Source organism: Pseudorca crassidens, chromosome 2 (genome assembly GCF_039906515.1).
Source record: "Pseudorca crassidens isolate mPseCra1 chromosome 2, mPseCra1.hap1, whole genome shotgun sequence".
NCBI lineage: Eukaryota > Metazoa > Chordata > Mammalia > Artiodactyla > Delphinidae > Pseudorca > Pseudorca crassidens.
In genome coordinates, this window is record NC_090297.1 from 81,597,121 (window position 1) to 81,624,948 (window position 27,828).

At 35.3% G+C, this 27,828-nt stretch overlaps 2 protein-coding genes across 10 annotated transcripts in view; one reads left to right on the top strand and one right to left on the bottom strand.

Moving 5' to 3' along the window:
- Positions 1-7,133: 7,133 nt before the first annotated feature.
- On the bottom strand, positions 7,134-23,397 carry TMED5 (transmembrane p24 trafficking protein 5). Its single transcript, XM_067726928.1, has 4 exons — positions 22,928-23,397; positions 17,534-17,631; positions 12,403-12,586; positions 7,134-10,066 (listed from the first exon to the last, which is right to left on the bottom strand). The coding sequence occupies exons 1-4, from the start codon at positions 23,105-23,107 to the stop codon at positions 9,848-9,850; spliced, it is 681 nt and encodes a 226-aa protein (XP_067583029.1). The 5' UTR covers positions 23,108-23,397; the 3' UTR covers positions 7,134-9,847.
- Positions 22,762-27,828, top strand: part of CCDC18 (coiled-coil domain containing 18) — a 135,100-nt gene continuing 130,033 nt past the window's right edge. For 7 of the 9 annotated variants that reach the window (XR_010940947.1, XM_067726922.1, XM_067726919.1 and 4 more), the window contains exons 1-4: positions 23,549-23,717; positions 24,597-24,780; positions 26,332-26,468; positions 27,340-27,514. Coding sequence is in view for 8 of the 9 variants with exons in the window: in XM_067726922.1 (XP_067583023.1) it covers positions 26,335-26,468; positions 27,340-27,514 (309 nt within the window). In the remaining variant the exon portion in view is untranslated. Of the gene's footprint in view, positions 22,866-23,548; positions 23,718-24,596; positions 24,781-26,331; positions 26,469-27,339; positions 27,515-27,828 lie in introns of those variants that run through there. The other 2 variants (XM_067726920.1, XM_067726924.1) reach the window with 2 other exon arrangements.

Genomic DNA, 27,828 nt, shown 5'->3' on the forward strand with positions numbered 1-27,828 from the left:
TGCTGTGCAGTAGGACCTTGTTGTTTATCCTTTCTGTCTATATATAGTAGCTTGCATCTCCTAATCCCAGACTCCCAATCCATCCCTCCTCCAAGGATGATAGGATTTTGATGGGCGGAAAATAGGGTAGGATAAGAAACAGCATAAATAAATTCAAGGAGATGGAATTTTGGTGGTGGTGGGGTGGGAGTTCAATGAGCGTACTTTAGAGAATGGTACAGTCTTGGGGAGTTTAGGATATAAACATGAGAATTAAGCAACGTTTGGAAACAGCATATGACTACAGGTATCTACAAATATGTGCTATATTGCTGGAGAAATGAGATTAATTTGGTATAATATTTCTTAGGTTGTACCTTGAAGGATGGGTTAAATAGAGGCTAAGGGAAAGAAAAGCTAAGTTCAAAATGAGGGAACAGGGTAAGAACAGGCCTGGAGTTGAGAATGAACATTTCACTCAATATTTGAGGGCCTACTGTTTTCTAAGACACTACCAGGAGGAAAATGTGAAGTAAATATAATTATCTCTTTCTCTTTGCTGGGAAGCTTAGAATGTATATGTTTACCTATTTAAAGTGGCAAGAGTGGCAAGAGCATTTAAGGGAAGGGAGAGAGTACTTTTGCCTGGGGCCTGGCTGTGGAGGACTTTTGGGGAAAGGAATTATTAGGTAAGACTTCATAAAGGAGTTTAAACTGGACCATGAATGATCAGGATTTATAGAGAAGGGAACACACTAGGGCATTCCACAGTACAGGAACGGTAAGCAAAGGCATTAAGACCATACACAGAAAAGGACAGTAGAATTTGGGTAGTGTGTGACATAGTTGAGGCTGGAAATGACCTGGATTCTGATGGGACCTCTATGCTAAGTTGTGTTTTACAATTAATTTGGCACTGGGATGTAGGATGAATTAGAGGGAAATATGAGGTACAAAGCCAGCTAGGGCTAATCTAAATATAGGTAAATCTTTTTTTTTGTTGTTTTTTTAACTGTGTCTTAAAAAAAAAAAAAAAACATTGTATTTGGTTGCACCGGGTCTTAGTTGCGGCAGGCGGGCTCCTTAGTTGTGGCTTGCGTGTTCCTTAGTTGGGGCAGGCTGACTTCTTAGTTGTGGCATGCAAACTCTTAGCTGCAGCATGCATGTGGGGTCTAGTTCCCTGACCAGGGGTCAACCTGGGCCCCCTACATTGGGAGCACAGACAGTGCCACCAAGGAAGTCCCTAAATCTACTTAAATCTGAGGTAGTAGAAGCAGTGGGGATGTTGGGAATACTTAAGAGAGAGGTTAGAGAGATTAGTTGACAGTACTTGACTGAGCAGGTCATGGGTCTTTAAGTTTTGAGGACCTGGGAGGCTAGTTATGTCATTAAATAGAGCAGCCCTGTTCAGAGAGCAGTAAGGAAGATAGGCTTGATTGGGAGAAAAGGTTGATGCTTGGAAGTAGTGGAATAAGTAAAGAAGTGGAGTAGGATGGGATTATGGAACAAGACTATTTTTTAACAGTTGTTGCTTCTGCCAGGCATTTCCCAGAAGCTTCTGCTCTTTATTATTAAACATTTGCTCATCACCATTCTTCAAGCAAAGACCTAGAACATTCATATTTCTTCATGATGGTACTGTGGCAGGTATGCTGAAAATTTTCAATAAAAATGTGTCTTACCTGCTATCATAGAATAAAAATAATAATTAGAGCAGATTTAAGGTATTAGTTGAACAAAGGAAGTATTTGGTATTTTGAAACAATACCTACATAGTGGGAAACCATTGTGTTGTTTTATTTAAAAGCTTATTCTGAAGCAAAAGCACTTGGAAATGTTTTCAAGAGAATGCTTTCTGGGGCTTTCCAGATGGATATTCTATACTGGGGATTCAAAAGTCCATACTTCTGAATGGTGTTGAACAAAAAACAGGTTGTAATAAAAATCAAAGAAATACTGAAAAAAAACTAATGTGAATGTAGTTTGAGTTTTAAAAAGAATGAGGTAAAATCTCTGTTCTGGCAAGGAAACAGAGTCAGTAATATTGATACTTAAAATATTTATAAGGTATTCAGAGTAGTGAGTAAAAATGTCAGATGGTTTTCTTGGCTAACTCTGCAAAGCAGCCTTAAAATATTTGAGGTAGTTACTGAAAGTGACCTCTTTAAGAAATTATACTTGTGTTTTGGTATTGAGAAATATAAATTTAGGTGTAGAAAATGACAAGCATTTGCTATAGTCTAGTAGTAGTAATAATTGAAAACTAGTTAAATATAATAATCAACAGGCAGTTCATTCCCTTCATAAGGAAGCTGCAGTATTCTCCAATTATGGATTTTCTTGTAATAGAAATTACATCTGGTGTTTAAAGTACTCCTTTTCTCCATCTAAATCTGACTTGGAGGAAATAGTACTAATTTGTTTATCATGTATTGCTTTTCTGCTTACTTTCACGTTGTGTATTAGCTGGCAACAAAAAGTTAGTGAAGTGGTTCTAAGAAAATGAAGATGTGGTTTAGAAGAAAGGGGCAATGATTGGGAGGCATGGAGGTAGTAGATGAGAAAAACAGAGGAGGAAGTCTTTATCAACTCTGTTATTTTTTTCCCCAAGTGAAAAAGGTTTACTGTTTTCAACTATGATACAAAAATATTTCAGTGAAAATTCAGATAACACAAAACGTACAGTTCTGAAACTCCTCCAAATTCTACAATCCAGAGATAATGGTATATAAGCCTTAGCCTTCAAGACATTTTATCTTTTTCTGTTTTTCCTTAACGAGGATTGTTCATGTTGTTTTGAAACTTCACTTTTTACTTAATAAACAGTGTGCCTCATCTTTGCATCAGCAATTACTGTGTTCTAGGCATTGTGCTGGGTGCAGTGGATAGAATAGACATGTTCTCTGCCTTTAGAGATTAGAGTCTTGTATAGGGTTTTTATACGTTAATTCTGATATGGTGTGAAGAGTGATTTGAAAGGGAAGTGTAGAGGGTGCACATAAGAGGGATGCAACATAAATTTGAGGAATCTGGCAAAACTTGAAGCAATGAATGACAGCTGACTTGGAAAAATGAGTAGCTGATAATTCCTGAATACTAACTAGTCTTCCTCCCCAGGTAAACCATCAACTCTTTAAAGGCATATTCTTTGCTTTTCTATTCTCCAAAGTACTGGATATAGTAATGCTCAAATTTTTCATATTCTAAAGTATTAAACCTTGCCTTGGGTCTATTGTGATGAATGTAACTTGTATTAGAGGCTATGGGGATATAAAAGTATTGCATCCTGATCTTCCCTTGGGTGCCAGAAAGGAAATATATTATCAAAGGAGAGAATGAGCCAAATGCATAATGTTTTCTAGTGTTTCCCTCTTCCTCATTCTAAATAAAATGACCTTTTTCATTCTTTATTCCTTTGCTATTGGTCCAAGGGATAGTGAAGTAGTAATTGCTAGCACATTTGTTTTTAAATTTATGTCCCTTTGGCATTTAAGAGTTTACAGTGGCTTATATTATACTGAATAAGTTGCTTCTCAGCTGCATGTCCTATATATGCCTTAATTCTAAGATCCTTTACAGCAAAAAGACGTTGTTACCTTTATAGGTGAAGGAATCAATCATCCACTGTTTAAGATTTTCCTTATACCTACATGTCATGATTGTCCAGTGAAAAGTTAGCATTTGAAAAAGTCAAGGATAGCTTCTCTGTTGAGATTCATATGATGATTTTGCACTAGTTGAGAAGTAGGTGTAGTCTTCACATGGCAGTATTCTAATAACCACTTCATTGTAGTATAACCTCTGGATATTTTGGAAAATGGAATCGCTCTAAAAAGGAAAAAGGTTGACTTCTGACTCCTCTTTCGTATTTCATGTCAAAACGATCAGGCTCAATTCGTTAAGAGCCTTGAAGAATACAGTGTTTCACATTTCTACTGATAATTAAATTCTTAAGAATTGAACCAAAACCTAAAATGACAGTTCTTTTTTCAATGAGAATATTTTGTTTTTATTTAACATGAAGTTAAATTATTTTACTTATTCCTGGGCTCATTTAGAAATATGTATTTTACAACACAGTAATGTCTGTTCCAGATATAAAATTCACCTGCCCCGTTTTTGTTTTAACTTTTTATTTTGAAATAATTATAGATTCACAAGAAATTGCAAAAAAAAAATGTTTAGGAAGTTCCTGTGTACTCTTCAGTTTCCCCCAGTGGCGACATCTTGCGTATAGTACAATATTAAATCCAGAAAATTGATGTCAGTACAAACCACAGAGTTTTTTCAGATTTCACCAATTTTACAAACACTCATTTGTATGTGTATGTAGTTCTGTGAATTTTGTAACACATAGGTTTGTGTAACCATCATGAGAGTGAATTGTTCCATCCCGAGGCTGCCTTTTTTAGCCACATTCCCTTTCTTTCCTCCATTCCTAACACCTGGCAACCACTAATCCATTTTCCATCTCTATAATTTTGTTATTTCAAGAATATTACATAAAAGAAATGGTATAGTGTGTGACCTTTTACGATTTTTTTCCCCCCACTAACCATAATTCCTTTGAGGTCTATCCAAATTGTTGCATGTATCAATTGTTTATTCTTTTTATTGCTGCTCAGTATTCCATAGTATGGATGTACCAAGTTTAACCATTCACTCTTTAAAGCACATTTGGGTTATTTCCAGGTTTGGGCTATTGCAAATGAAGCTGCTTTGTATAATAATGTGTACAGGTTTTTATTTGAGCATGTTTTTATTTCTCAGGGATGTGTCCAAGAATATAAATGCTGGGTTGCATGGTAAGTGCATGTGTAGTTTTATAAGAAACTGCCAAAATATTTTCCAGAGTGACTCTACCATTTTATATCCCACTAGCAATGTAAGAGTGTGATCCAAGTTCTCTTGTATCCTTGCCAGCATTTGGTGTTGTAACTACTTTTTCTTATTTTAGCCTTTCTGGTAGGTGTGTACTGATATCTTATGGTTTTAACTTGAATTATCCTAATGGCTAATGATGTTAAACTTATTTTCATGTGCTTATTTGCCATCCACAAATTTTCTTCAGTGAAATGTCTGTTCATGTCATTTTCTAATTGAATTTTTTTTTTTTTAACTGTTGGGCTTTGAGAATTCTTTAGATATTCTAGTCCTTTTTTGGATATGTGATTTGCATCTGTTTTCTCCCCATCAGTAGTTTAATTTTTCATCACTTAATAGGGTTTTTCATGGAGCAAAGATTTTACTTTTGAGGAGGTCCAATTTATCAGTTTTTCCTTTTATGGGTCATGTATTTGGTGTCAAGTGTGGAACTTCTTTGTCTAGCCCTAAGTGCTGAAGATTTTCTCATATTTTTTTCAAAAAGCTTTATCATTTTAACATTTAAGTTCATGTTTTTTTTTTTTAACATCTTTATTGGGTAAGTTCATGTTTTTACCTGTGTTTGTCTCAGTTGCTCCAGCACCATTTGTTTAAAAGGCTGTCTTTTCCCTATTGAATTGCTTTTGCACCATTGTGAAAAATCAGTTGGACTTGGTGTATTCTAGAATGTCTGTTCTGTTGATCTATGTGTCTGTCCCTCCACCAGTACCACACCGTGTTGATTACTATAGCTATAAGGTAAGCCTTAATATAGGTAGACTTTATTCTTTTTCAAAATTACCTTATTCTTTTGCCTTTCCATTCCATATAAATTTTAGAATAAGCTTGTCCTTGTCTACAAAAAAACCTTGCTGGATTTTGATAAGAATTAATGTTAAATTTATAGAACAATTTAGGGAAGAATTGATCTTTTTACTATGTTGAGCCTTCCAACCTTTGAACATGGTATGTTTCTCCATTTATTTAGGTCTTTCTTCTACCAGCCATTTGATAATTTTTATCATACTGATCCTGTACATGTTCTGTTAGATTTATACCTAAGTATGTCATTTTCTTTGGAGTAATTATAAACGGTATTGTGTTTTAAATTTTGTTTGCAATTTGTTTTTTAACACCAAGCAAGAATCCAGCAAAATAGAACTCTACAATGTGTCTTTTGAAACCCTGGCCTTTTCTTTCAGCTTTCTCCTAATCCTTTAAGGATTAGACAGTATTACTTACTGCTTTTAAAATTGAAATAGGAGTATAAAGTGTAGTTTTGTTAGTCCATCCTTCCATTTTACACCAGATGTAGAAGTAATCCCTTTTATGTCTGATCATTATTGCCACTTGAAAACTTCCAAGACTGGGGAGTAGTTGCTTTCTTTATATATAAGGGAGTTCATTTCACTGTTGGATAACTGATTCTCATTGTTCATTTTGCTGTTGACTCATGGTCATTGAAGACCTCTGATTTTTTTCCCTGCCCTGCATTTCCTCACCTTTTCTTCTAGATGCAGGGATCTGGCATCCATGATATGCTCGTTCTCAGATGATGTCATCTTAGGTGTGGATTCTTTATTGTATCATTCTCCTAGATACACATTAACTGTATATCCATTGTCTAATGACACAAGCCTTCCAGAAGCCCAGACACCTGAAAGTGATGGGCGTGCAGAACCAGAAAGGTGCCTAAGGAATTCTACCAGCTTGTGGGGGAAGAGTGGCTTGTCTAAATAGTATGAAGGAAATCACCAATAATATACCAACTTCACCAAGCACTAGACTCTCTTAATGCTCTTTTAACTGAGTTTTAAGATGTTACTTAAAATAGCTATACAAATGAAGAAATAGGTTCAAAGGAGTTTTGATTTCCCAAGTTCACCCAGTTAGCATATGGTCCAACGATAATGTGGACACCAGAATCCCAAATTGCGTGGGTGAAAAATTAAGATTCTGGAGCCAAATTCCAGTCCTAAACAATCAATTTCTTCAGTGGGGTAGAAGACTGGAACAAGCTTATTTAGCTTATTTAGCATCCCAGACTTTCAGAACTGATGATCTTTGCCCCTGTATTTTGAGCACCTTTTAGTTACAATGCATGTTTGGGCAACAGAAGAATAAGTACATATATAAACAGAAGTCTAATGCAGGGTAGAATGATATACAATAAAAAGTGCAGAGACGTATGGGTTTTCAAATGGAAGGGAGAGCACACTTGGTTAAGATGAAATCAATGAAGGCTTTAAGGATTAGACAGCATTTACAATGACTGGTAGATAAATAAGACATTCTTTGATTGTAATTTTTATTATATATACTCAGCACAGTATTCAATGCTTATTTAATACGGCTGTGTCTGTTCATAATTATAAAGCAATTTGAGCAACACTGATTGTGCATTATTACACTTCAATTGAAAAACCATTACATGCTGAACCAATATCTTTGAAATTTTCAGATAAAGAATTTTCTTTGGGAAGGCACAGAATTATAGGTACTCAATTATTGTAAATTTTAGGACATAATAATGCTTAAGAAGGATAAACATACATAGCATAAAATTACATTTCAGTTTATCATTTCAGTGCTATTTCAACCACTTATCCTCTATATCTTGACATTCACATGAAAGAATAGCAATCATTAATAATCCAAATGCAAATCATAGTGAAACTCTAGGCCTCAGTTAAATATTGTAGTATTTTAAAAGTTTATATGATTAAAAACTGAAGACAAAATAAGCTGTTAAGTGATAAATAGCTTACTCAGTTTTAGCATAATTTTAATGTCAAAACAATACTGACATTAAAAAAACCATATGAGGCAGATAAACAATATTCCTTTAGAAATATTAAAGAATTTAGTACAAATGTGCTTACAGATTTTACTTTTTGGTTAATACAGGTAACATGCTTCTTAAATAATCTCTTCTTTTCACTTTGTCTATAAAAATAAAATTGTCCTCAATATTCTTAAATTCTTTGTTTTCTAAATAAGGCCATTATTATACAGTAAGTTACTGAATCAATGGTTTAAAATCAGTGACACAAATCATATGTAGAAGGTGATGTAACAAATTTATTGTTAGGTAAAGAATCAGTACAGTACAGTAACCAGCTATACGTAAGAGGTAGAATTCTTAATCACAGTTTTATAGAAAAGATGCAGTAGTTTATATCTGTACTGTTTTATTAGCTATAGTACTTTAAGTTTGCTTCTTATTATGAGTGTATCAGAAGGGGAAAAAGGAGGGCTCTTCATAGGCAAAAATCTTATTGGCCCTTGTTTTGCATGTGTTATAGGGGCTACTCCTGGACACTTAGGAGCATTTTCTTGACCAATTAAGGTAATAATACCTTATCTCATTTTTAAAAAGCTTCAGAGTTGGGAAATCTAAACTTCTTTTCTGAAGAAGAATAGAGGGAAATATATAAGAAGGAGGGAAATATCTCTTTTTGTACCACTCTTGAGTGTAAATTATAGATGAAAGCATTCTCTCTGGATATCATTATTGCTTATTAAGAATTCCAGCAGTACTAACCCACAGAGGTTGTTCTACACTCAAGTTTATAAGTTGATTGTTTCTAACTTGTATATGTCATAAACAATATTACAAACGGGTATAACCTAAAAATTCTATTTAATTCATTAAATTATTAGTACTTGAGTAAGACAGGATGGCAGAGACTATAGGGTTATTCACATATTGAGTTTTTAAACTTCTGTGGGTTTCTAATCCTTATCTGAATGTCAAATAAAGTGATCAGAAAGGTCACTTTATGAAAGTTGTAATAAAGTTGTAATAAAAATAAAATTTATACCCAGTAGGGCTTATGTTTTGTAAAATGTACCTGAATACTTATAAATGATAATTCAAAACAGAATAAAACAATTGTAAAAAAATAAAACCCAGTTTCTTCCAGTTAACTGGAAATTAATCTCATAATTTATACTAGGATTGAGTCATTATGAGCCAATCAGATTCCAAATACTTTATTTATAGTTTAAGTGAAATTTATTTTGAAAGGATATTCTCTAAATTCTTTTATATTGAGTTTATTCTTTTCTTACTGATTTTGAGAACACAAAAGTGATATTTACTTACATTAGGTCCAGATCCTTTTAGCAATATTTCCTTCACAACTGCTGGTATTAATGTATTATCCAAGTCAGTAAACACGTTAAAACTAACATAACACTGTTGATAATATAAAAATAAAATGATTTTCCCTCACATTTAATTTTAAAATCTATATTTTGGTTAAGGATTAGACAGAATGTATTCCTATAGAGACTGGGAGCAATCTTTATTCTTCAAAGAGAAAATCTGTCCTAATTTTAATAAGTATGACTTAGCATTTTTAAGAATTATTCAAAATGTCAGCTTTTGGGAATGTAAGCTAGGTATATAAAACTATTTGCTATTAAAATGAAATATATTTGGTTATAAAAATCCCACATATCTGTTTTTCACAGCTATGTTTCTATTTACATTTAGGAGATACATATGTAAAAAGAGAAAAGTTGAGTCTTTGTCTTCTAAAGATATCCATGATTAGGTAATTCTCAGATGATTTATAACTTAATATATTGAAAAACTTCTACAGTTAATTTGTAATTGCCACATTTACAAAGAAACTTCTGGGTAACAATCTTTTAAAAACATAGTTCAGTGTTACATTTAGGCCCAAAGTTCATTTATTTAAATCACCTATGGCATTTGCAAAATTTTTTCAAATGTAGGAAACTGCCGTTATTAATATGGCTTCATTCATTTATACCTGCAAAATACTTGTTATACACTTAAGTACAACTGGAACAATAAGATTACTTGCACAGATGAAAGTGAAGCCTTTCCTTTCACGTTAAAATTAATATTTATTTCACACTTATGGTAATGCCTGAAAACGTTTTGCAAGCAACTATTAATGGTCTTGACTGTAACAGTTTATTGCATTTTTCTGCCCCTTTTTTTGAATGTTAAGTACTCTACTTTGGAGTTTTAAGTTCTACTTTTCCTCTTATCTTCAAATAGACTCTTAAGCATATATACTTGAATGGCTGACACTACCACCATTACCACTAAATTAACCATAGACCAGAAATTTACTCTATCAAAGTTGCTTTCTTGTATGTTTCGATCACGAGCTTCAAATGCTCTAAGCAGAGTTTGGATATGACCACTTTTGCTTAGTCTGGACTTGATACTGTTGATGGACTCCTGGAGATAAAAAAAAAAAAATTATTGTGAAAGAATGCTCAGTAATTTTAAGTTAATTTAAAAATGTGCTTCACAGTACTCTTACTAGTTTAATATCCAAACACAATTTTAATTAAGGGGTGGGTACTACTTAGATTACCTAAAGATCTTCATTATATAAAGTTTATGTAATAGTTCTCATGATGTATTTAAATTATTGTTTATAATTAGTTATTTTAAAAATGAACAAAGCTACTGTGAATTGAAAATAATGTGAAAATACATTTGAGTGCTATAGTGCCAGTAATTTTATATACATTATCTTCTTAGCCCTAACAACCATAAAAAATATAATCTGTTTTTAATACAAAAATGTTCCAAGATCTCATTTATAAAACAAGCTTATCAAGATGCATTCTAAGTTGCACATCTTCTGAAAAAACTTTTTATAGTAGGGTCCTGGTGAGAAGTGATTTAAAAACTATAAAAGGTTTACATGAATATAAAGTAAAGTTGAGATTCGAAATTCAAAAAGTATTGATGGCAAAAATAAGAAAATACTAGGAACAGATTTTCCTGGATAGTCACCTTGCTTAAAATCCTCATTTAAATGCAAAAAAAATACTCAAAATTGCAGACTGCTCTGCTAAACCTACAAAACTACAAAATATAATAGTTATCATATGGGCACATTTGTAAAGCAATGGTATATTTTCCAGAAGAATATGGGATTCAGATCCCCAAATAAAAAGACCATCCATAGTACTTTTCAATATCATGACGATGATAGTCAAGTATAAAATTATTTATTCAAGTTTGCTGTTGTGATACAAATTTTGGGGTGGGGGGAGTAAACGAAAAATCTCCTGAAAGACATTTTATTTTTTTTCAAAAAAGACCAAGTATTTTAAGCCATATTTAAATCTGAACTTTCTGGTCATTTTGTTTAATTGTGAATGAAGTCAATCTCTTGAGAATGCAGTGAAGTACTAACAAAATTTACAACTACTTCTAGTTTGCTCTTGTTGGCAATATAAATTTAAAATGGGAGAATATATTAATATGATTGAGATTTACAAAATGAGTGGGAAGAAGACTGGACTAGTTGTGAAACTATGGATACATCATTTCCATTTTAAGCCAGTTCCTTACTTATAAAATGGAATGAAAGGGGAAAGGGAGTTTGGAGCTGGACTAATGATAACTAAGTCGTCTTCTAGTTCTAAAATTCAACTAAGTTTAGTATACATATGAAATGATGAGATCAAAATTTTCATGGTAAAAATTCATGCCAATTAAGCTTAATCCTTTGTTTGTATTCACAGTGACACCAATGGAGAAGGTAAGAAAACTAGTATTTATTGTGTGCCAGGCTCTGTTTAAACCATTTATATACATGCCATATCACATTTTATCCTCACAACAACTCGAGGTATTATCCCCGAGGACAATAGGAAACCAAGGCTCGGAGAGCTCAGTCACTAAGGAATTACACATATGATATGATCATTTAATTTTCTGACTTCTTAAGCTAACTGATCTACAGTATGTCTCATAATTTGATAGTTGCTTTCCTAAGAAATCTCAAAGTGATCAAAATATATTATAAAAAAAAAGTTCAGGTTATAAGAGTATTAGAGGTTATATAGTTTCAAACATGGAATAATCACATTATTTCTCCTGTAGAAAGTTCTATAACACAGGTATATACACTATTTATAAATATCACTGAGAATTCTATCATTTTATTACATCTAGCTGTGGCCGAAGGGTAATGATCTTTCTCCCCATCACTGGCAGTACTATTATTAGCAAGTAGGTTCTTATACATGCACGTTTCATTATGCATGTTTATGATAGATAGCGCATAAAGCAATTCAAGCCAAGAAGCCATAATCTAAAAGCTTTTACTCCTAAGTGTAGTGCTAGTTTCTGCTAGGTAATGCTAACAGTGTTCCCCAAATTAAGTAATATCAAATTTCATATTATAAAAACTATGGTGTGGGAAAAAATGCCTGTACATCTTAAGTGTTTACAAATTACTCAGTTTTATTATATGTGCAAGTGTTCTGCAGATCATTATTACAGTCTTCTGTTTGTGAACATTCTAAGGGAGTTCTGCAGTTAAGAGTCTGTGTCCAAATTCTAGTTCTCTCTCTCTCTGGTTCTGTGACAGAGACGTTACAAAATATCCCTAATCCATAATTTTCCTCATTGGAAAGATGGAGATAATAATCCTCATAGAATTAAGCAAGCATTAGGTGAGATAATGCAAATAAAATGCCTAGCTCAGTGCCTATCCATACTAAGGTCTCTAGATGTTAGTAATTTTTATTATTTTATTAAACCATACTGACCAGAATGTCTTCCAATTTCATATCCAACATATCTGTGCCAGTAATGTATTTCTTCCAGTCCTCTTGTTCTTGCTCCTGTTCTCCCATATTATCCAGGATTAATTCAAAGAAAATCACCTTCTCAGAAATGGTGCTGAATGTATTATCAAAGCAGAACATGTAGTCACCACCTTCAGTCTCTATCCTGTATGAAAAAGAGGACATGTCTTCAGTTATCTGTACTTCCATCTGGGATCAAAAGAAAAGACTACTGTAAAAGAGAAGGAATAACATGGTTTATAATAATTGGACAGGTTACTGATGGAAAGACTTCCTTAGTATTGAAAGACAATTTAAAATTTCTTGGGAAACCAGCAATCTGGAAATATATATTCAAGTACTTGCAACTTAGATGTGCTTGGCATTTACTCAGTAAATTGGGCAAATGAGCTTGACCTAACTTTCGGAAGAAAACAGGATTAAAAACTTAGATACATGATACCTCACAATGAACCTTAATATTTATACATTATTAAAAGTAATCTATAATGAGTTCAATTCATATGGAACTATCACTACAAACCTCCCCTTTGAGATTAATCTGTAAAGTGAGTTTTGCTTTGTTTTCAAAAGCAGTGATGGACTGTCCTAAATGCTTTCTTCTAGGCCCCTTTGGATTAAGTACATCTTTGTAATAGTTTACAAAAATTAGGGATGAGTTCAGTGTCCAAGAACCAGAGTTTTACTCGCAGTGGCACTACCTTTACTGAATAAGTGCCACTCATAACAACTTATGATCTTGTCTTTACATTCAAGATAATTGACCTGGGCCGAGTTAATTTAGCAAAATAGCTTTCTGATATTTTTGTGGAGAGAAACTTTAACAAACAAAATATTGCACAGGCTAATGACATTTACTACTGCTGGCCACAAAAAACAAAGTTCAACCTGTGTTTTAGTTTTCGTTGTAACTATTCACGAAGGTTGGTCTAAATGATTTTGAACTTTGCTTATCCCCAATATGCTAGGTCGCTTAAATTTGGAGGCAGCTTATATTATTTCCTACAACCTTCTGAACAACATGTGAGTCTCATCTTTTAAGCCAATCTCCATCCTTTTCTTCCCCTTATTTCTGACTTAACTGTTGTGTTTAAGCATAAGAGATAACTACTCAGCAATGTGATTTGATTTTAGCATATATACGATAAATAAAAATAGCCAATACTTGTATACCTCTTCATAATTTACATAATGCTTTGACACATTTTATTTCTTTTAATCCTTATCATCATATTTGAAAGTAGGCATAATCGACCTTTTCAAGGTGAGTAAAAGGTTCACATAGATTAAGATACTTGCCCATGATCACACAGCCTGTTATAGGCATACATGAAGCTTGGATATCTGACTCTCAAGTTAATTGATCTTTCTACAGTACTGCTCAGAGCCTGTCTGTATTCTTTGCAGTCTCCTCAATCATGACAAACCTTTGTCTTTTGAGGATTCATTTAACTTTTGAAAGGAGCCTGAAGCAAACACTGGTATGGATACAGGGGGAACAATATTAAAAGCAACAAAACAAAATAAAATGTTGTGACCATTATGTAATATGACCTAGATGTGGGGCACCTGAGGAAAACTTTCCAATGTATTCTGATGAATGGCATCACTGATACAGTAAGCGTATAACCACCAAATGTGACTATTCACTTAGACTATGCATTCTCGATGAGGGGATACTGCCCCCTAGGGGTGAAAACTGGTTCAAGATGGGCAAAAAAAAAAAAAAGCTATAATAGTATCGTGGCCCTCCAAAGCTAAATCCTATGACAACATCGTATTCCTTAGTATTTAATTTTCTCTCATGGGGTTGTCTTGGGCATATCACAAGCAGCATGAGCTCATGGAAGACACACACAATGTGTCCAGGAACACTGCTACAAAATGCTAGCAAATAGCTGCGATTGGAGGACGTTTGATTGGTTGATTGCTTGATCTAGAAGTCACAGGGCAAGAGGTGGCCTACACATGCTTAATGATACCGGTGGCTCCCTTGTGGATGTGTATGTTTGATCTTCAATTTTTGAGGTGCCTTGCATTATCTTCTATAGCCTTGTGTGATCTTCATCTTCAAAGCCAATCTTGTTTTTCTTCCCCCTATTTGTGACTTACTGTTTTTGTTTAAGCATAAGAGATAACTACTCTGCAATGTGATTGGCTTTTAGCATATATACTATAAATAAAAATAGTCAACACTTGTATATTCCTTCATAATTTACACAATGCTTTCATACATTTTATCTCTTAATCTTTGCATTTTGGGGGGAAGATTTGAATAAAGCTAGTTTATATTTTATTATTTAATTTTACAAAGGTTATTCAAACCATCACCAATTATGCCAAACACTGGGGAAAAAAGTCAATAATATCTCAATGACCACTGAGTAGCTAAAGTTATTTTCCCACATCAAGCAAAAGTTAAAAGTTAAGGTAACTAAAAGTACTTTTTAAGAAGTTAATGTAATTTTTTTAATCATTCTACTTTTCTTGAAAAATATTTGGAATGATTTAAAAAATTTCAATTACATTGCTATTATGTGTATAAATTGCTAATTTGCATGTGTAGTGGACACAATGTATGATAAATTATATTAAAAGTTATTCAGAAAATATAAAGTTAAATTTAATGTTAATAACTTTTTAATCTAACTTTTAATTTTGTTTAGTCTTAATTTTATTTAACCCAACTTTATTTAGTCATTCTTAACCCTGAATTGGATAAAAAGGGTAAGCTTTGTACCTATTCTTTTTATATATAAAGCACAGATATACATAGAGTTAAAAAAAAAAGGGGGCATGTAGTATATCTTCGGTATTAAAATTTCATGGCGGATGATGAGGAAAAAAATGCCTAAAAAAGGTTGTATGGGGACAGGAGTAAAAATGAAAAAAAATTGAGAAGCACTGACTCAGATGTATGAGCTTCAACATGTGTATACAAAAAAAAGATGTTTATTACTTTGTAGTCATTCCTATATTAATTTCTAAATTTGTGTTGACTACCTTTAGTAGAAAGGAATATTATTACTACAAATGATATAAAATATTATCCAAATAAAAGCATATAGAGTAAATTTTCCTTTCAAGTAGAAAAAGAATTAGCATAAGTAGTCCAAAATTAATGTTATGGTGTGAGTTAAGGTAATATTAATTCAGTGGTCTAGAAAAATGCTTTTATATATGACAGTACTGGACAAATAGGTATTGAGCAGTTTAAGGTGCTGTCTGGAGACATTTTTACTAACCCTGACTTCTGGAAGGATAGCATTTGTTTTAAAATTTAATTTAAGAAAAAAACTGTTTTGGTGGTATAACTGAGATTTTAGTTGCCTTTAAAAAGTTAATATAGCTAAAGATAAATTTTTGTTTAAATCTAATTTTTAGAAAGTAGATTTGTAAATCTGGTGTAGTGATTAGGAGAGAATTGGACTGACTGGTCTTAAATCCTGGCTTTGCTGTTCATTAGCTGTGTAACCTTCAGCAACGTACTTAACTGCTCTATGCCTCAATTTCTTCATTGGTAAGATGATAATAATATCATGTACCTCATAGGACTGTGGGGAAGGAAGAATTAAAAAAAAATTAATACATGTAAAGTGCATATTAGAACTGTGACCTGGCACATCAAAAGAACTCAATAAATGTGAACTCTTATAAACTCTTTCTTTTCTCCCAATGGTTTAATGAGAGGTAATTCTATGCAAGAAAGCAATAAGATACCTTTTTTCCCCTAACAGTTAATTTTAATTTATCTCTAAATGAAAGCAGAAAATTGGAGAGAAATTAAAATTGACAGAAATTCTATACATTTTCTATATTCTGAAATTTAAAGGTGAACTACATTTTTAGTTCTTGTTCATACACCTATCAAAGAGAAAGCATAGTTAATTCTGGTATATCAATCTTAACTGACTTTTTAAATTACCACTTCTGATTTTATTTATCAATAGTTTATGCAAATTATTTTTAGAGCTCTGTATAGGTAAGACCATTTTCAAAAGCACTTAAAAAATTATGGTTGAAACATTTTCTCCACCTTGTTCACTCATACATGTATTCAGTATTTACTGAGTATCAATTACATGGCAGGTACTTTGGTTAACAAAGGCCAATGATTATAAATAGCTAGTACTTACATAGTGCTATGTGCCAGAGATGTTCTAAGCATTGTATGGTAGAAAGCAAGAATTTGGGTTCATCCTGCCTCCTCCTCTTAATAAATGTGCATCCCTGCAGACTTACTTAATTTCCCTGAGCCTCCTTGTCTGTAAAATGGGAATTGGGAAATCAAAGAATCTATCTCTCACAGTGGGTTGGAATGATTAATTTAGAAGCATATAAAATGCAAAGTCTAGTTTATGGCAAATATTAAACATTCTGTATTTGATCTTATTCCTATATACTCACAGTTTAAACACGATAACAATACTGAGTAAACAAAGTGCTGCAGTAAAATAATAGAATGAAATAAGGAACTACCAGTGAGATATGAAAAAAGAGAAATGAGATATAAGAGATACAATATATGGGCTTTTATCAAACTCTAAACTCAGAGTTATAAAAAGTATTTTATTTCTATATGGTTTCCTATGGTCAGATCTTTTACTTTCAGATCTTCTAATTATCTAAAAAGAATGAGGTTCGAGTAAAATAAAAATTTACACAAACACAAAGATGTATTACTGTACTGTTGTTTTAAGAAAACAATGGGCAAAAATGATATAGCCAGTAGTTCAAGAAACTTTAAGATATATACCTGGAACAGTAACTTATAGTTAAAATAGAAAAAGCCTGTGCTAGCCAGAAGGGCAGGTTTAAAATGCCACAATAGATTGAATGCAGTACCTATGGTATACTCATTAACCAAAGCAAAAAACAAAAAAAAACAAAAACTTAGTCAAGATCAAAAGAAAATGCCTAAACAAAAAGATAAGATTAATGAACGACATTTTAGTTTAAGATAGATCACTAACAAGGACTGTTTAAAATGTTCATATGGAATCATTTAATGCTGACATTTAGTATCAAATGTGCTAATTTTCCTGTGCCCACTGGTATTCAGATCAAGGAACCCAACTAAGAGATTACTTACGTGTGAACTCCATCTGATTTTCTTTGTTCAAAAACTAAGGTTCTTCCTTTTGGAGAGGCAAGATGGAAATCAATATCTAATCCTGCTCCATCTAAAACCTGTAGGAAGGCATAGAAGAGAAGAGCACATTTTACAAATTCTAAAAATAAAAAGCTATATTAAGTAGATCATATGAGGAAAAGATTTCATTTCTAAACCTAGAGGGGTAAGAAAGTGAAAAGACTCATGTTAGGGCTAAAAAGGAGCAGAAAGACCATTTGGTTCAATTCCATTCATTTTTGGAACTTGTCCCTTTCTTGCTAATTCCTGTTGCCATCACTTAAATTTAGGTCTTACGGGTATTACTGAAATAATCTTCTTAAAACAGAGGCCCTGTAGAGTAGAAACACAGAAGGTAGTTCAGTTGGTATACCCTTTTCCTTGGGCAATTTAGGGCTTGCTATGTAACTTTTCTGAGTTTGTTTCCTCCTCAATAAAATAATAACTAGCTACTTCTTAGCCTGGAACTCAAGGCCTCTATGATCTGATTCCAACTGACTTTTTCAAGCAATACCTATTATTTCCCAATATGAACTATATATTCCAAGCAGGCTATTTACTTATTGGCCAAAGAATAAGTACAGGAAACAGGAAAGTACCTGTTCCTTTACAATCTCAAAATGTCCCAATGATGATGATGATAATGATGATAATGATGATGGCAGCTAACAATTACATTTTATGCCACACATTGTTTTAAGTGCTTTATGTGGATTTATTCCTCACAACAACTCTAAAAGGAAGGTTCTATTATTTTCATTTTAGCCTAAAAAAACAAAACCCACAGAAAACAGGCACAGAGAAGGTTGCCTAAGGTGATATGGTAAATAACTGGCATGGTCAAAATTTGAACTCAGCCATCTGCCTTCAGAGGCTACTCTTTTTCTTGTATAACTCCATTTTATTTTTCTTGGTGGCTTTAATGGAATGATAGATTACCTATTCTTGTGCTGTACTTACTGATCAACAGAACTGGTTTCAAATGGCTAGCTAAATATACATAGTTTTTTTCTTCTTTAAATCCCAATGAAATGAAGAAAACATAACGATATAAATAATCTATTTATATAGATTGGAAATCTAGGAAAGCTGTTAAAGGATTTGAAGAGTAAGGAATTTCTGGAAGATATTCCACTGAGCAAAGAATACATCTAGCTACCAATATCTATCAATCTCAAAATTCTCAAAACAGACTAGAGAGACACCAAATATTTGTTGAAACTGATGCCCTCTCTTTCATGTTATTGGTTTTTCTCATAGGATCAAATTCTGAAAAAATAATGTAAACAGACTTAAAAATATGTTTTCTCAGATAAATGTAATATACATCCTCAGAGAAATTCAAGAATGTAAAAATCTACAGAAAATGAAGATGCTGATATGAAAAAGTTCTTAGAAAAACCAAAAATGTGATTGCCCAAATAAAGCTTTAGCAAATGTAATGACAGCAGAATGGGCATGGATGGAGACTAAAAATCAGAGAACTAAAAGGAGCCAAGGAATTCTCACAACAAGGTGAAAAAGTATAGATGAAAAGTATGAGGGAAATGGTAAGAACTTTATGAAGGACAGAGCTAAAGATTTCAAATACCCACCTAATAAAGCATTTCAAAAAGAGAGAACCAAGAGAAATGGAGAGGAAGTTATCAAATAAGAGAATAAAAAGTTCTGCTCCAAAAGATAAAAATCTTTAGACTGCAAGAGTCTAATAGATGTGAAGCAGGATAAATGAAAAAAGATCCAAAAATCCTAGTGACTTTTCCAAAGGATTTAAAAAGAACCTAGAAACTTCCAAAGAGTAGTAGTAGAGAACTACAAAATAACAAGAACTGGGATGGCATCAGCATTCTTGCATATATACACAAGGGAGCCATGTCTTCAATTTTTCCAAGTAAAAAATTATATTTACTGAAGAGAAAGCAAAAGGTAAAGCCATTTTCAGATATCCAAGGACTCAAAGCGTTCTGAAAGAATTACTCAAGGTTCTCCTCCAAAAACCAAAAACCATATCATTAAATCAAAAAGTAAGTAATGTGACAAAACTAAGCAAAGACTTCAGTAAAACAAAAGATATTATTGGTAGTGACTGTCAGGCTTAATGAAATCATTAAAAATGGTATTTAAAAATACAGAAGCTGGGCTTCCCTGGTGGCGCAGTGGTTAGGAGTCCGCCTGCCATTGCAGGGGACGCGGGTTCGTGCCCCGGTCCGGGAGGATCCCACGTGCCGCGGAGCGGCTGGGCCCGTGAGCCATGGCCGCTGAGCCTGGGTGTCCGGAGCCTGTGCTCCGCAACGGAAGAGGCCACAACACTGAGAGGCCCACGCACCGCAAAAATAAATAAATAAATAAAAATACAGAATCTAATTTTAAAATATACAAAATATCTATCTAAAATATAAAATAAAACAATACCATAAATCTAAAACTAAACTTCCCAGTGACTTCAATGGATCATGATGGACGAGTCCCACTTTCACCTTTCTGTCATAGTCTTCCAGTCCCTCAAAGGTGTGTTCTTCAGTCTTCTTCCTCAAAGCCTTGGATTGCCACATGCTGTTCTTTTTATCCATCACCTTGCTCCACCCCCTTATCCCTAGTAAGCCTGATTCTTCTACAGATCTGAACTCCACTTCTTCTGGGATGTCTTCTCTCAATTCCCACTGTGAAATCAAGTCCTTCTATTAAACACTCTCATAGCTTATGCACTTCACTTCATAGCACTTATTAGAGTTCTAATATCACACTTATTTGTGTAATAATTTGATTAATGTCTATCCTCTTAACTAGACTGCATGAGTGCACGGACTATATTTTTACTCACCATTGTATCTGTAGTATCTAGCATAAAGCTTACACAAATTAAGCACTCAACGATTTAAAAATTTAAATGAATGATCTATTCATAAGATATATATATTGACACTTCAAAATTTCAAGAACTTAATATATTGTGGGGCTGGTCAATTATCCTAAAAGTGTCCTCTTAAACCCAAAATGTGTGAAACGGTTAAAATTTTTCGATATGTCACAGTAAGCCAAGGGCAATGTCTAGAAAGTCTGTTCCCTGACATTTTAAAAACTAAGACAAAACCCAGTAGCTTGTAGTTATTGGAAAATTAATCACAGAGCTGGAAAATGCAGACAAAGGGTTGAAGATGATTTCTACCCTTTAAACCCTTCTAACATTGTCTAGGACTACAGACATTTAATGATTTTACTTCTTTCCTCAATCAAAACAAATTGTTTAGGCAGAATGCTTTAGGGGAATAGTCCCTTTGAGTGATTAAAGATGCAAAGTATAAAGCTAAGCCATACCACCTATATAAATCTAGAAGTGTAAACGTAAAAAAACTAACATATATTGAACATTTACTATGTGTCAGGGATGGTATATGAACACTTATTAACTAATTGTTTCAAATCAACTCTTACTATTATTTTCTCTATTTTAAAAGTATGGGGTTAAGTAACTTGCTCAAGATCACACAGGTAGTAAGTGCCAGAGTCAGGATTTCAGCCCAGGCATTTTTTTCCTACAGCTGGAGCTCTCAATCATAAGAGGTCAGTAGTTTAAAATAGATTTCTCTCCTAATACCTCAGTAAATACTGATGAATTTTGAACAATAAAAATTGTTTTCTTATCTAGACTATTTCTCTAACCCCATTTGGTTTCCTTACCTCTAATTTTGCCCTCTTTAAATCCATCTTCCACACTGTAAAACATTTTTGACAGTTACCACACTACTTAATCTTCAATGGCCCTTATACAGACAAAGGTCAGAGCTACTCAGCATGGCACACAAGCTAAGATTCATGATCCACGATCCAGCCTCCTGACCTCTCCAACCTCTTTCTTCTACTCCCACCCTAGACTTTATAGTCTTAAAGGTCCATCGAAAACTCAGCACTTCTAGCGTCCACTACATATTGCCCACTGCTAGAACACTAACACTATGCATTTTCAGAACTGTCTATTCATTCTGATCCTTTTCCTGAAATGCCCCTTCTTCCTGGCATTCCTGTTTCACCTAAGCATCTTTCTAGATTCCAATTTATTTTCTCCAGGAATTCTTTTCTGATACCCCAGAGAAGAAGCCCTCCTCCAACAGCATCTAACCATACTTCATTGAAATTAGTTGTTTATGAGCCAGTAACCTTTAAATATTAAGATCCTTGAAAAGGGTTCTTTCTGTTGTTTGTCCCTTCCCCCGTGTCCTTGTCTCTACTTCTCCATTACTGGCACATGGTAACTTCAGTAAATGAACTTTTGAACTGGACTGGAAATCAAGAAATGCTGAGCTCCTGCCTCAGTGTTGCTCATTAACTGTGTGACTTTAGATACTTTACTCTTTATGCTTATCCTATGCATCTATAAATAATCTAATTCTAAAGTTCCTTCAGAGGAAAATTCTAAATAACTTTATTTTGCTCTATATGTGACAGTACCTGTTATTGAAAAAGATTCTCTACATCAACTATAAAAAATTAACATCTGATTAAAAATTAGGTAACTTGTAAAAAAATTGAGAGATGAACCACACCAAGGCATCTTTTTTTTTTTTTTCCCCCAGTGCTACTTAGAAACATCGAAATTTGCTGTATTGGAGCTTACAAGACTTCTTCTAAGAAATTACCCTCTACCAGAATGACCACATAAATTAAGGCAATTCCCTATAATATTACGCAGGTACTAAAAAGAAAACAATGATATGGGAGAAATGCTTAGAATGCTGAAAGAAACATGACAAAGTTTTAATATACAGTTAGATCTTATTTGGTTTTTAAATAAGGGGTATATAACTGAGAAGGAAATGTACCATTAAACACATCAATAGCCCCTTTCAAAATATTCCGAAATAGGATTTAGTGATAATCACATGGTCACAGTTCAAAAATCCTTAACTGAAGCAATGACAGTATAGATTTACAATACCGGAATTGAGTGAGGGTGGTGGGGGTGATTAACGCCAAGTGTCATCATCTCGTCCAATGATTAAGGAGAACGTGTATTAGGCCTGTATTGTGAAATTCCCAGTATTGAAGCGTGTACTGGCTAGAAAAGACACAGGTGAATTATGAAACAAAGAGAAAAACCACCGACATCACCAGAGCTGGCCTCTTTCCGACCGGAGGAAAGGGGAGGGGTGGGGGTAGTCAGTTCCAGGTCCCGCCTAACTTCTCGGTCCCCAACCCCGGGGAGAGCCTCGCCTCGCGTGCTGGCGCGGAGCTGGCCTCTTCCGGGCAGCCCTCGCCTCTTCAGCACCCCGGTCGTCCACAAGAAGTTTCTAAGCCGGTGAGAGGCGACGACGTGCAGCTAGGCTAAAGGAAGGAGGCTGGCTCAACCTCTGCACTTACTTGGTACTCGATCTCCAGCGAGGCCTTCAGGGGCATGGGCTGGTAGAAACACTCCTTCTGGCCGGCCGGAAGAGTGAAAGTGAAGTCGCTGTCTAAGGAGGGCGTGAAGCCGGCCGCCCCAGGCAGCAGCTGAGAGGCCAAGAGGACCACCGGGAAGGGCAGCCAGATCTTGTCGCCCATCCCTGCCTGGGCGATCTCGGGCTGGAAAAGGCGTGGGAGGCGTGGGTTATAGGCGCCTATGCTCCGCTTTTCCTCCCTGGACTCCTCGTGGTTGGCAGGGAAACCTGGAACCTGAAGAAACTCCAGGTGAAGGCCGGGGCGGACGGGCGTTTCTCAGAAGGGAAAACGCCGGCCTACAAAGGGTAGGGACTGAGGGCGGAGCCAGCAGTCCCTTTCCACACCCTCCCGGGTCTTGGCTCCCTCAGGCCCCGCGTGAGCGCGCCCGCTCGATACCCAGACGGCCGCAGCTTCTCATGGCGTCCCTCACACCAATGGGCGTCTTGGCGGTAATTGTGGGAAATGTAGTTCCGGGTGGGCAGGCTCGGACGCGCTCGCAGACCACAATCCCCAACAGGCCCCGCGCGTCCGGCGTCGCTTCACGCAGAGTCTTCGCGGGGGGCGGGGCTGCGGCGGGGCGGGGCGTCCTCAACGGCTCCCGCGGCGGTTTGACCTCGGGCCATCTGGGGTTCGCTAGTTTCCTGCGTGGTGTGTCTGGGGTTCCACGCTTGGGGTCCGGCAGAGGGTCCGAAGTTTCCGAACGCAGCGGAGAGCGCGGCGTGCGCCGTCGTCGGTGGGTCTCTCTCACAACTATGACTTGGGTGGTGAGCGACTGCCCCTGGAGGGTGGAAACCCGCCTACCTGAAGGAGTTTTGTTCCTTTCCCTGTCGGTATGCTTGGATGCGTTTCGTCTGGTCCTCGCCCTCGCTGCGCACGCTGCTCTGCAGGGTTGTATTTTAGTTGACGAAAAACCGGAAAGGAAGCTGTCATGTTTTCCTCCACTTCTTCCAGATGAACGAAGGGCCAATTCTGTCAAATTGAGCGTTCTTGGTACAAGACAGTACTATATAAAGCCATGACCTCCTTCCAAAATGAGGAATACTTTTCGACTACAGCCCATCTTTTTACATACAGGGAGTATAATGAACACTTGTTTTTCGGTGTGATGGGTGTGCGTGTGTATACCTACAAAAGCATTGTTACTAGGGCCAAAAGAAGGCAGGACCTGTCTGTAGCCGGATGTGCTTTTCCACGTATGTACAGGCAATGAAGCTAGACTTCATAACTAGTGTCAGTTGAAGGGAGGAGGAATCTTTATTTATTTAATTAATTAATTAATTTAAAATAAATGGCCGCACCTCGTGGCAGGCGGGTATCGCTGGCAGGTATCCATCCTGCGCCCCCTGCAGTAGAAGCGCAGAGTCTTAATCACTGGACTGCCGGGGAAGTCCCAGGAATCTTTTTTTAAAGATAATAAATGGCCTACTAGGAAAATGAAAATATGTTTGCATAGCAAACGTTTTCATTGATACTTCAGAAGGGTTAGAGAATTCTTACATGAAAATATACAGAAGATGTTGGACATAAACCTGATTTAGTCGAAACAATGTCGAATGGCATTTTAGAATTTGCCTGAATGTTCGTAACCCTTTTTTCTTTCACCATCCTGTAGGGAACTAGAGATGTTGCAAAGAAAGCAGAATGGGGACCTTAACCATTGACTTGTGTTTGGGAGAGTCTTCTTATTTAAGCAGAAGCAAATTTGTGGAAACAAAAGAGGAAAGAGGATAGAAACATTTTCTCTACTAAGATTCCATAGCGTCTCATTTAATTTCCTGCCAGTTTCTTCCAATAAGGTGAGAGTTTTCTTTTTAATCTTCCTCCCTACATCTGAGAAATTTTGAGTGTGGAATGAATTTGTCATATTATTTTAGCTAGGTGAGGGGAAGGAAGGGCAGTTTAGTAATCATTTATTCATTGAAAATGTTGAGTTTCACTAAGTGCCTTATAGTCCTGAAAATAATACACAGGACTCCTAACCTTTTGGAGCTTGAGATGTGGTCAGAATTCTAGAAGGGTGATGAAAGAGATGCCACAATGACAAAGGTAAATAGTATCTGAAAGAGGAATGTAATTTTAAGATTATGCAAGAAGATGTATAGGAGTAGTAGAGATTATAAAGCCTTCATCTTAATTGTATTATTAATTCATGATAATTATGTATATTAATTAACAGTAAAAGGCGGTACTTTATCATGATTTTTTATGTGCAAAGCTACTTAGTAGAGAATTTCACAACCCTTGAGATACCGATCAGTTGAAGAAACAAAAGCTTTTCTTCATATATTTCTGTGAGTTAACCTGCTAAATGTCATTTTGATCTCTGTGGTTGTGATGTGAATGTGAGTGTGTGGTTTTAAATTTTCTAACCATGGCGAATGGGAGATGGGGATAAGCTTTCTGTGATAATAAATTACCTTTAAGAAAATATGAGGCCTTCCCTGGTGGCGCAGTGGTTAAGAATCCGCCTGCCAATGCAGGGGACACGGGTTCAAGCCCTGGTCCGGGAAGATCCCACATGCCACGGAGCAGCTAAGCCCGTGTGCCACAGCTACTGAGCCTGTGTGCCACAACTACTGAGCCCGTGAGCCACAACTACTGAGCCCATGTGCCACAACTACTAAAGCCCGTGCGCCTAGAGCCCATGCTCTGCAACAAGAGAAGCCACTGCAATGAGAAGCCTGTGCACCGCAATGAAGGGTAGCCCCCGCTTGCAACTAGAGAAAGCCCATGCAGCAACAAAGACCCAACGCAGCCAAAAAAAAAAAAAAATAGAAAAAAAAAGAAAATATGAATGACTGTAATGATACCAGTTTTGTCAGATGTTCACAGCTGTAACATGATTATGTAAGTTTGAACACTTCATATTGAAAATCTATAATAAATAAGAAAACTACAGTGAGACATAATTGAAAGATCTTTGGATCCTGATGACCTAGGTTCAAATATTGGTTCCACCATTTACAGTTTGTGTGACCTTGAGCAAGTTATTTGTCTCATTCTTAGTTTCTTCATCTTTAACATGGAATAAAAACACTTAGTCTACACAATTGTTAGAAGATTAAAGATGCTTAGAAAAGGGGAACTTTAATAACTAGTCCCTGGCTATAATGAAAAATTGATTCACTGAAATTCTGTTGAACTTTCCATTATAGCTTAACACGCTGAGAAATTCATTGTTGCTGGGTGTTTTGTTTCATTTTGCTTTGTTTTAAATTAACCATGAAAGATTTCACAACATTTGAAATAGAAAAATAATGAGTTAAAATTTACTTAGTGTGAGAGTATTTTGACTGACACCACAGATTCTTTCAGGCAAGGTATAAGAAATTCATTTCTTTTTTTAGGAAATGGAGTCTAGTTCCTCAGACTACTATAATAAAGACAATGAAGAAGAAAGTTTGCTGGCAAATGTTGCTTCCTTAAGACGTGAACTAAAGATAACAGAATGGAGTTTGCGGAGTTTAGGGGAAGAGTTATCTAGGTGAGTGAGTAAAATTACATGTACAATTCTGAGTAGGACTTTAATTTATGAATGTAAAATGTGTGAATATCATTATTATATGATGTGTTTCTGATGTGTCCAGAGTAGAGAATAATGTTCTATAATTAAAAAAAAATAATTTGAGTATAACTTTCAGTTTAGGAAAAAGAACTATTAGAGAAGCACTTACATATTAAGACCTTTAATATATTAGGACTCAGTCCCTGGTGGCACAGTGGTTAAGACTTCGCCTGCCAATGCAGGAGACACGGGTTCAGGCCCTGGTCCGGGAAGATCCCATATGCCGTGGAGTAACTAAGCCCATGCACCACAAATTTTGAGCCTGTGCTCTAGAGCCAACGAGCCACAACTACTGAGCCTGCGTGCCACAACTACTGAAGCCTGCACGCCTAGAGCCTGTGCTCCGCAACAAGAGAAGCCACCACAATGAGAAGCTCGTGCACCGCAACGAAGAGTAGCCCCCGCTCACCACAACTAGAGAAAGCCCGTGCGCAGCAACGAAGACCCAGCGCAGCCAAAAATAAAAATAAATAAATAAAATTTAAAGAATATATTAGGACTCAGAGTATAAAATATATGTGTAGGCTTAATTAATCTTTTATTATTATGGCTGTTTTTTGAATCTTAAGTAATCCTAGCATAGAGGCTCCAGAAACATAGATTGCTAGTTTAAAACTAATTATGGTTTATTTAAAAATTTAGTTGAAATGCCTTAAGTTCATTTCTGGAATCTGATTTTCAGCAACATTTCAGGTGCTTTTCTTTCGGTTTTCTTATTTAATGTATAGAAATTTAGAGTGAATACTTAAAGTACCTAAGAACTAAAATGTATTTTTTCTTTTTTTTCTAGTGTTAGCCCACGTGAAAATTCTGGTTATGCCTCTAATCTCTCAAGGTCTGAAAGGCTCGTTCTGGAAGATCTTTCTCAGCCTAGCCAGCTTGGACTTTTGAATTACTCACCTTATAAAAAAGTTTGTAAAATGCCCAATAGTGGTACTGATTTTCAAAAAAAGCCAAGAGATAAGGTTATTATTTTTAGACCTGCCTACTTAAAAGTAGTTTTAGTTTTAGACCTGTCTACTTAAAATGCTTTTTCTTTGAATTCTTTCTTCAAATACCTTATTCATGTTTTCCATAGTTTTTAGTACTCCAGACTCTTTGAATTTAAATATAATGGTTCTTGTTCTGTCCTAACAAGAGAGCAGTTATTTTGGTGTATTACTCTATTTTAAAACTTCTATGTTTATTACCTTTTTGCAGTTAATCTTGTTTTCTCAAGTAAATTGTAACCCCCTTGATTTTAGTACTGTACCATGTACGTAATAGGTAATCATGGCTT